The sequence below is a fragment of the Silurus meridionalis genome, chromosome 1 (assembly GCF_014805685.1).
Source record: "Silurus meridionalis isolate SWU-2019-XX chromosome 1, ASM1480568v1, whole genome shotgun sequence".
NCBI lineage: Eukaryota > Metazoa > Chordata > Actinopteri > Siluriformes > Siluridae > Silurus > Silurus meridionalis.
Window position 1 is genome coordinate 40,001 of NC_060884.1, and position 10,000 is coordinate 50,000.

At 40.8% G+C, this 10,000-nt stretch overlaps 2 protein-coding genes across 7 annotated transcripts in view; both read right to left on the reverse strand.

Annotated features, from left to right (window-relative positions):
* The window catches only part of wiza (WIZ zinc finger a), a 26,401-nt gene that overhangs the window by 13,561 nt on the left and 2,840 nt on the right, over positions 1-10,000 (reverse strand). For 4 of the 5 annotated variants that reach the window (XM_046861235.1, XM_046861246.1, XM_046861217.1 and 1 more), the window contains exons 1-2: positions 181-285; positions 1-20 (exon numbers count right to left, since the gene is read on the reverse strand). The exon at positions 1-20 is cut by the window's left edge. The exons of the other annotated variant lie outside the window; for it this stretch is intronic. The gene's annotated coding sequence lies outside the window, so the exon portion shown is untranslated. Of the gene's footprint in view, positions 21-180; positions 286-10,000 lie in introns of those variants that run through there. 5 annotated transcript variants of the gene reach the window in all.
* The window catches only part of rasal3 (RAS protein activator like 3), a 20,383-nt gene continuing 11,553 nt past the window's right edge, over positions 1,171-10,000 (reverse strand). For both annotated transcript variants that reach the window (XM_046861183.1, XM_046861189.1), the window contains 13 exons: positions 9,812-9,900; positions 9,018-9,243; positions 7,924-8,592; positions 7,406-7,550; positions 5,446-5,590; positions 4,738-4,974; positions 4,201-4,402; positions 3,859-3,950; positions 3,084-3,363; positions 2,719-2,814; positions 2,417-2,607; positions 1,993-2,077; positions 1,171-1,767 (listed from right to left, as the gene is read on the reverse strand). In XM_046861183.1, coding sequence (XP_046717139.1) covers positions 1,678-1,767; positions 1,993-2,077; positions 2,417-2,607; positions 2,719-2,814; positions 3,084-3,363; positions 3,859-3,950; positions 4,201-4,402; positions 4,738-4,974; positions 5,446-5,590; positions 7,406-7,550; positions 7,924-8,592; positions 9,018-9,243; positions 9,812-9,900 — 2,547 coding nt within the window. In that variant the 3' untranslated portion in view covers positions 1,171-1,677. The remainder of the gene's footprint in view (positions 1,768-1,992; positions 2,078-2,416; positions 2,608-2,718; positions 2,815-3,083; positions 3,364-3,858; positions 3,951-4,200; positions 4,403-4,737; positions 4,975-5,445; positions 5,591-7,405; positions 7,551-7,923; positions 8,593-9,017; positions 9,244-9,811; positions 9,901-10,000) is intronic.

Below are 10,000 nucleotides of genomic sequence, written 5' to 3' on the forward strand. Positions count from 1 at the left end.
ACTGATCAGTGAATGAAGTGCTATAAATTGGAAGATTTTGGATATTTAACAGACACAAATTAAAAAATGCCACCCCAGAAATAAATAATAAAGAATAAAATAGAAAAAAAAACTATATTTTAATGAGTATGTTTTGATGAAACAAAATCTTATTATTATTGAGAGAGATTTAATCCAAACCTCCACATTTTAATTTCCATTGATTTATTTTTTGTTCACTAAAGTCCTGTAAAGGACGTGACCGTGTTGGGTGCCGAGAAGGAGCACGTGATTAGTTGTAGTCAGTAAACGGACACGCCTTTTACAAAAAAAGGGCGTGGCCAAGAGTTTGAGCGAACCTGAAGATCTGGTAGTGAACCGAATGAACGAGTCGAATCAGTTTAGATGTGACTCAGTGGTTCAGCGGCAGGAACGGAGGGCGTGATCACGTGACGGACAATGAAATTTATTAAGTCCTATAAATATATAATATATTAATAAACATAAAAGTTAATGACTGAAACTGTTTTTTTTTTTTTAAGGTAAGCAGCTGAAAAGAGGAATAAACAGAAAACAGAATTGAGGTAAGATGGAGATTAAACAGTAGAATGAAGGAGGATCTTCTGAGTCGATAAAGTTTGCATGTGTTTATCTGTTATATAAGTCTGTAAAAAAACGGATTATTTGTTCATTACTTGTGTTAAATGTAAAACTTCTGTGGTTTTTATTTCATTCATGTTCTCAATTAAATTTTTCTGAAACTATCCTGCACTGATGGAGCTGAGAGTGAAGGAACTGAAATGAGCAGGCTGTTGACGCTGTTTAGAAATCTTCGTAAAGTCCTAATAATAATTCCATGCATGCAATTCCATCCTCTTTATATGACAGAAGATTACGCTGATCACCTGCATGTGTTGCCAAAATGTTACAACTGCAAGTGTCCCATAAACACTCCAAAAACTACACACATGAAAACTATAGAAACTTATCTGGGCAGAGAAGCTCCTGCTCCACACTCAAACCATTAATAATGTCTATAGTTATAGAGTATATAAATAAAATACAGTGGTAACAAAAACCCTGCATTAATATTCTACACACACACACACACACACACACACACCTACACACACACACACACACACACACACACACACACACAAATATAAGAATTTTTTTTCAGAAACAGGATCAGGATTACATATATGGTGTATAACTTTATTGAATCAATATCACTTTATAGAATCAAAACAACAAGAAGTGTTTGGAAGTAACAAATTTGAATGTGTGAGAATAATAAAAATCCAAGGTGGTCAACAGCCGAACTTCCAAACAATCAGGATAAAGATTTGACATCATCATGGAGTTGATAAAGTGGAACTTCAGAACTCACACACAAGAAATGGCATTGTACAAATGTGAGACATAAAACCTCAGTCTTTACCTTACAATTCAAACCAAGTTTTTTATTCACACACTTTACATTTCTTTTATTAAACACACAACCCTGAACACTAACAAATTAACACACATAGACTAACACAACTACACTACAGGTCCAGGAGTTTGGGTAAAAACTATTAACCACATACAATGATATCATACACAATGAGCTCACTCTGCCTCACTCTCTGTCTCACTGTCTCGCTCTCTGTCTCACTGTATTACTCTCTGTCTCACTGTCTCACTGTCTCAGTGTTAAGTGTTGATGTTGGACATATTTTGGTTACCACCATGCACTGTATTTACTCGCTGCATGTCCTTTAACAGAACTGCAAACTGCTCTTCCTGAAAACACACACACACACACACACACACACACACACACACACACACACACACACACACACACACACACATATAGGTATATGCTGAATATTTCAGTATTCATTACTTACCCAAAACTGCCAAAAATGCAAAATAAGGACAACAAAAACAAGAAAAAATACAAAAAAAAAAAAAAATAATAATAATAATAATAATAATAATAATAATAAATCTCCACCCACTTACCAACACATTCATGCGTTCAGCTGCTGCCAAAGCGACACTCAGCTTCCTCTCATCTTCCTCACGCTCCTCCTCAATCACATCCAGTCTACACACACACACACACACACACACACACACACACACACACAGGTATGAGTGAGTAGGCAGTATAAGTGTGACCTTATTAAGACACAGTGTGATTGTTAGATCTGATCTCAGGCTTATTGTGCATTGCAATGTGGCTTTTTATTGTGTGTGTGTGCGTATGCGTAAGTCTGGCGTGTGTGTGTGTGTGTGTGTGTGTGTGTGTGTGTGTGCGTGTGTGTGTGTGTGTGTGTGTGTGTGTGTGTGTGTGTGTGCGTGTGTGTGTGTGTGCGTGCATGCGTACGTGCGTGTGTGTGTGTGTGTGTGTGTGTGTGTGTGTGTGTGTGTGTGTATGTTTTACCTGAAGGTGGTGCTGGCAAGCTGCTCCTCTTTCAGCGCTAACATACTGTGCAGTTCCTGCAGTTCGGCCTGCAGCTGCGCCTGCTGCTCCTGACTTATGATAATAAAATCCTCCAGACGCTTCGCCATCTCCAACTCACGCTCTGTCACCTGATCCACCCCTAAACGCAGTTCACACAGCTCCATAGCATGCTGGAAACACACACACACACACACACACACACACACACACACACACACAGTGAAACGTAAGAAATTTTAGCAGAGTTGATGATAATGATGATGTTCTGGATGAACACACACCTTATCCAGGAGACTTGTCTCTTCCTGAACATGTTTGGTCTGATTCTGCTCTTTGATCCAGGGAACAGGAGCAGGTGGAGGTTTAACAGACTGACTCTAAATACGCGCACACACACACACACACACACACACACACACACACACACACACACACACACACACGAATGAATCACTGCATCACTACACATATACTCATTCATCCTCTCATTTGAGGTTCTCAACCAGCTGTCCTGTTTGTGTGTGTGTCTGTATGTGTGTGTGTGTGTGTGTGTGTGGGGGGTGGGGCAAATAACCTCAAATGGGTGGAGGAACATGTGACCTAACACCAGACTGTTTAAAAAGAACTAATGTTATAAAACACTCACGTCTGGTGAGGAGATGTGAATGGGGGAATTTTCATTATTTGGGTGGCTGTCAGGAGTCTCAGGTATTTCTGTGGTGCTGGTTGTTCTCTTCAGAAAATGGCGATGATGTCTGTCAGAGGCGGGAACACTCTGCGTCCTTGTCACCTGCTTCCGGTGTTTGTCCTTGGTGTGTGGTGGCCGTGGGTCTGTGGGCAGGAGCTGCAGGGACTTGTTCAGTGGGCTGTACTTATTGAGTTCTCGGGGAAGAACACAGGTGGGCTTGACTGGTTCACAAATGTAACTAAATTAACAAAATATACATTATTAATTATTACTCCCACAGTCAAACAAATACATCCAAAAGTTCTCAGTAATTGTAATCCTCAAAAATCCCTCTCCTAAACATTTACCATCCGCAGCATCAATCAGAAGCCCTAATCCAAAGTGATTTACAATTATTTACAATTATGCTGGAATTTGAACTTCTGATAACAAGTTCAAAGTTATAACCATTGAGCTACAACTTCCTCTTGGGGAATACTGAGGGAAGAGTGAGGAAAGGACAAGGGAATGACTATTTCCCAACTATTCCCTAAACATTTGCTTACAATTCCCAATGCTATAAATCCACGGCACATTCCATCTCCTGAACATTTCACTTTCAGGATCATTCTGTACTGGACATTTACTACTCCTGATCAGTGCCTCTTACTGAACATTTCTCACTCATGAATAGTCACTAATGCTGAACATTCAAAGTGAGTGATGCAGAGGTTCCTAGAGTTTCCTGTGTTACCCGCTGCATGAGATCCGGGGAACGTCTGGGCCAAGGTGATCTGTGATCTGGTTCAGGATGGATGGAAGCGGCTGCAGACTGTTTAACTTTTCCTTAGAAAAACAGGAGTTATGAAGTGTGATAATTAATAAGAAAGGTTTACTTATATTTACTTATATACACACCTTATATTTTTCTTAATTTTGTTATTGGATTTCAGCAGAGCAAAGTATTTCAGCAATGATCCAAAAATTCAACAAAATGATAAATGCATGTCTGAATATATCTGATTCTGAAACCTTCAGCTGGTTGTGCCTTAGTGAGGTGCCTTGGGGTGTTTATGATTATTGTTGAGTATATTACCGGGTTCATTGTCGAGATGATGTTCACCAGCAGGCTGTGAAGCACAGCGAGGCGTAAAGGAAGATCCACATAGCCATCAAACCGAGCCATCTCTAATTCACTGTCAGGGTTTGATACTTTCTGCAGAAAAGTCTTCATATCATTCCAATGTTCTTCCAGGAACTCATTCATGAAAAGCATGTACTCTTCTTTCTCTCCAAACCTACAGTATAAATGGAAGGAGCCAGAGAATATTGAATCTGGATCTTCATCTGATCTGCTAAAGATAATTCACATCAATATCATTCAATAAAACTTCAGTTGTGCTCATTTAGATTTTTTGTTTTCTTTTTCATTTGGTCTGAATATAATTTATATTTAATGTAAAGTCATATAAAATGTTGTGAAAGTTTGTGTAAATATAAAGTTTCTATTTTTAGAATTCTATCAAGTTGAAGTAATTGAATGAATGAAGTTCTTGTATGACTGAAAGGGTATTTACATTTGACAGTGCTGTGTCTATGAGATGGTAAATGTTGTGTAGTTTCTGTAACTCACGGTGTGAAGTTAGCAAGGTTCTGCAGCACTTTAGCTGTGAGAGTCAGAGTCCGGAGTGTGTTGGGTTCTGGGTATGGTTGGGTCAGTCCAAACAAAGAGGGACTGAGGATGGCTGGACATAGGAACCGAAGGAACAAAGATGCTGAAATGAGACGGTACCCGATATCTGCTCGTCCACGTTCCTCACAATCGGACATCCAACTGGAGAAAATCTCATTAAGCTCCACTGGAAAAGAGCTGCAGGAGATGGATCACAAGCAGATCCATATCACAACCTCAGCACACACTCGCAAAACCACATCTCATCACACTGTACTACACCATTAGATCGATCGAAGAATTTACTTGTCACATGTACATTACAGAAAATATTTTTACTTCACATATCCCAGCATAAGAAGTTGGGTTCAGCCATGATACAGCACCCTGAAACAGAGAAGGCTAAGGGCCTTGGTCAAAAGCCCAGCAATGGCAACTGGCAGCACTGGGGCTTGAACCCCCAACCTTATGATCAGTGACCCAGAACCATTCGATCAGTTACTTTTGAGCAACTACTTCACCAGCTGGGTTTGGAAGTTTGTTTTTTTACTTTTCATTGGAGCTTTCAGGCTCATGAAGGCTTATATCCTTTAGTTATAGGGTTATATCCTTTAGTAGACCATTAACCAATACCTCAGTCATATAGTATTTATTTTTCCTCATACACACCTGTGAGTCTCAGTGATCTGCTGCACTACTTCACTACATGTCTCCTTCAGGTGGCGCTTATTATTGAGAAGCTCAGATGAGGAACACTTCTGTGGATCGACTTCACAGCTTTCTGAGGAAGTGTAAAGTCGAGTGATGAAATCTCCTGTTTAAACACACACACGCACACAATTACTAACAATGTATACATATCATACCATAAACCGTACTTAAAGATGTGTGAAGAAATCCAAATCTAGATATATTTGTAAGATTTTTGAGTGGCAGGAGGAGTCAGTCGTATTCTTAGCAAACTTTACTGAACAGAGTGCTGCATTTTACACACATCTTAACTCAGCCCATACTAGGAACACAACAAAAACATTGCACATCACTTCCCAGGAGGGAACTAGTAACACCCTCCCAGTCCTCTAAAAAGAACCCCACTACTGCAATACTCAACCAATACACTACACCCCTTTCCCCCAATCCACAAAATCTGAAAACCTTCTTGTGGGCAGACGCTCTCGAACAGGGTACCTCCCAAGAGCAGGGGACTCAGACACACCTTCAGCCCCAGCAAGCTCTCCACTAGGTGTTTCCTCCTCTGAAGTAGTTAGCTGTAATTCAGGCCTGTCTGCCACTTTGGAGTCTGGCAGAAGAACAGTGTAGTTATCTGGCTTGGACATTGATTTGCTTCCTGAGGGTATCAATCTAGCACCCAGAGTAGTACTTGTTACATGACAGGGTCTTTAAGAGTTAGGTTTGCAGTTCGTTTAGCATGCATTGATTCATCCGGCAACATTTCAAGCAGCAATACTTCCATTGGTGGTGGTGTAACAGGATCAGATACCGACAAAGGTAAGCAACTGAGGGCATTTCCCATGTGTTTGCCAAGTCTGTAGCATAGCTCATAGTCGTAAGCTCCAATGATCAAACTCCAGCAGAGCATCCATGGTGAAAGAATGGTAGGCATAAACTTAGAATGGTACAAGAGTCCAAGCAGGGTTTGTGGTCCATGAAAATCACAAAGTGGCAGCTTGCAAGATACTGGTAAAACTTTCTGACAGTAAAACAATCGCTCAGTAATAGTCATTGTTCTTGAAGTAAAACAAATGGGCCTCTCCTGGCCATCATGTTCCATGTGGAACAATAAAGCCCCAAGTCCATAAGGCGAAGCATCGCAAACTACTGCCAGGGGTTTCTTTTTTTTATCATAATGCACCAGCACCTTATCTGTTTGTAGCAACTGTTTCACCTGAGCATATGCTACCACATGTTTTGCTTCCCACTGCCAAGTGGCAGACTGGTCAAGAAGGCGATGCAAGGGTTCCAGAACAGTACCCTTGCTGGAATCCTCAAATTCCTGCAAGCAAGTGTCTAAAAATCCTTGAAATATTAAAATATTTCGCAACCATTGAGACCGAAAAAGCCCACGGTGAGTGTAAACAGTCAGTAAGTCAGCAGAGTTGTCATCCAGTGGAAGCTGTTGATAAGCTTGTTTCAAATCAGGTGTGATTTTGTGAACAACTTCCCCTGCTAGCTTCGAGAATGGTTCAGATGGCGTGGGTATGGAGTACACATCAGGCTTAATAGCCGTGTACAGCTATTAGCGGTAATCACGGCAAATCCTCAAGCCCCCATCTTTTTTTACTACGGCCACTATGGGCGTGGCCCACTTTGCATGCTCTTCCAGCTCCTCATCAAGCAGTGGCCCCGAAGCAAAAGGAACCATGTTGGTTTAAAAAACTTTACTGAACAGAGTGCTGCATTTTACACACATCTTAACTCAGCCCGTGCTAGGAACACATCAAAAACATTGTACATCACTTCCCAGGAGGGAACTAGTAGCACCCTCCCAGTCCTCTAAAAGCAACCCCACTATTGCAATATTCAACCAATACACTACAATATTTAATAATTTCATTCCCATTAATTACTGACAAAAAAACTGACCATGGAAAAAAATAACTTTCAGTACCAAGAGTATCGAGGAGATATTTCTGCCCCACTAGCTTCATGTACTCGTCTATGGCTTTGGTGGCCAAAGTGTTTTCTCTGAAGATTAGAGCCTCATTCTCGCCCGAGCGCTGGACTTCAGCACCACCCAGCTCGATGAGGAACTCCTGGAAATGAAACAAAAGGAATAAAAGCCATCAGTTTCTTTAGGGCTAAATCTCAGACCAGAAACAACTAAAGATAATTTAAATAAACCATCTAAAGTCAGCTGTGTGATAGTTTTACACTCAAATCTGTGTAATGATTAATGAGTTGAAGAGATTAAGGACTTTTGGAGTTTTAGATTTACGTTTAATAAACATTTTAATTCTGCACCACTCATTATGAATAAATAAATAAATAAATAAATAAATAAATAAATAAATAAATAAATAAATGCTTCATAAATACATTTTCCAACATTTGCCTATATTAGAATTGTTGGTTGTACGTTTTCATGTTTAACTGGTTGAGTGAGAACTTGTATCTGATGCTACACACCTTGGCCTTTCCAATGCTTTGTAGAACATGGACGAGCGCTCCAGCCAGCTCCTCTTTGTCCCTGACATTCAGCAAAGGCTCCAGATTGCTGCACATCTCCATGTACCCCAGTGTCACATACTCTGCAAACTCCTTATATCTCTCGATCGGCAGCACCTGCAGGTTCTGAAAACGTGACTTTACCCGGAGACATGCCTGCGGCCCAAGCTGCTCTTTCGCTCCACCTGTACCAGGGGGTTTGTAGGGTATGATGGGATACCATTTTTCCTGAAACACTCGTCCTTTAATGTTGGCCAGAGACAAAGCCACGCTGCCCAGAGGGTAAGAAATGCTCTCATCCTTCGAGTGGCGCTTCTTCTTGGGCTCATCATCACGGAAGAGATGCAGTGTAATCTGTGTGACAGGTGGGAGGTTATCAAGCTCAAACAGCTCGCCCCAAAACAGCTGGCACCCCCCTGCACTTCCACTTCCTCCAGAAGACACGCCCACATTGCTTGACCCTCCGTCATTCCCAGGCCCTGATGATGATTTATCCACGCTGCGACTGCTGGTGCGAGCAAACAAAGTTCCGTCCAGATAAATCTCACAGTAATACCGCTTTTTTGGAGGGAGATCTTTAGCTTCGTTCACCCACAGGCTCAGAAAGTTCTCCGTACGCTCACAGTTATCCTACAAAAAAACATTACAGCAAACACACATTTACAGAAGAACCAATCATTAGAGTTTCTCCTCGACAATGTCGCTTCACACAACAGTACAAAACACACAACTACGTACAGAACAAACACACAAGAGTGAGTACAGCACAATTAACACGCAGGAGAATAAGTATGTGTTATCTAGACAAAAGAACACAACATTCTGTTTAGAGAAAGAATTAGTGCAACAGTTGTGCAGTTTAGCAGGAAAATAGTCTGATAATAGTAAAGTTTCCACTGCAGCATTTTAAAGAACTGGTATACAGTGGTGTTACTGGAGTTATACTGGTTTATTGTTGTGTGTTGAGATTCAGCATGGTATGTAAATATTAGGTTCTGATTTCATTTGACCTAAAGAACATTATTTGAGTGAATTTATTTATGTGAATTCAGTACTTTATTGGGCCGAGCAGCACGGCGCAGGTTCTCAATCCAGCGGTCCCTCTCAGCAGCCGAGCTGCAGCCAAAGCAGTGGTTACTGTCTGAGTTAATCACTTCAAAGCAGTACTTCTCTCCGAGGATGGAGCTGTGCACCGGTCGGATCACAGTGGTACAGTCTGAACTCACATCCAGACTTTCAGCTGCACTTAGTGGAACCAAGAGAGAATCTCGTGAACCGAACCTGATGCACACATAGGAACATTCAAACTATAAGGAGAATAAACAACTTCATCAAACTCACCAAACACACAGATACATACAGATACACACATTCGCACACATACATACACACACACACACACACACACACACACACACACACACACACACACACACACACACACACACACACACACATACACACATACATATACATATAGATGGATACAGATACAGATACAGAGCGTTAAGGGCCTTGCTCAAGGGCCCAAAAGTGGCAGCTTTGAGATACTTGAGCTTGAACCCCTGACCTTTAAATCAGTAACACATCTAACAAAGACACACAGTCATGAGTTTGCAAGATGTAGCTACTTTCTAAAATAATGTAAAATATAAAATACTGAGTTCTTTAACACTTTTTGTTTACAACAGAATTCCATACGTATTCATTGATAATTTCAGTGTCTTCAGTATTAATGTACAATGTTAAGAACAATAAAAAAAAAATTGTGTGAACCAGCTTTTAAATGTACGTGTAAACAAACAGACAGACAGACACACACACACACACACACACACACAAACAGCACCGTGCTGCAGGAGTCAGTCCAACAATGTTCAGTTGTGTGTTACTCAGTTTCCTGTGAGCTCCACCCTGCAAACGTCGTTTTATCTTCATCTGATCCCAAGAGAGAGGAAGAAAGTGAGAAAGAGAGATTTTAGTTTTTATTTTATATTTTATTCAAATTCCATACTCAGGGTGTAAGTTTGTATAGAGT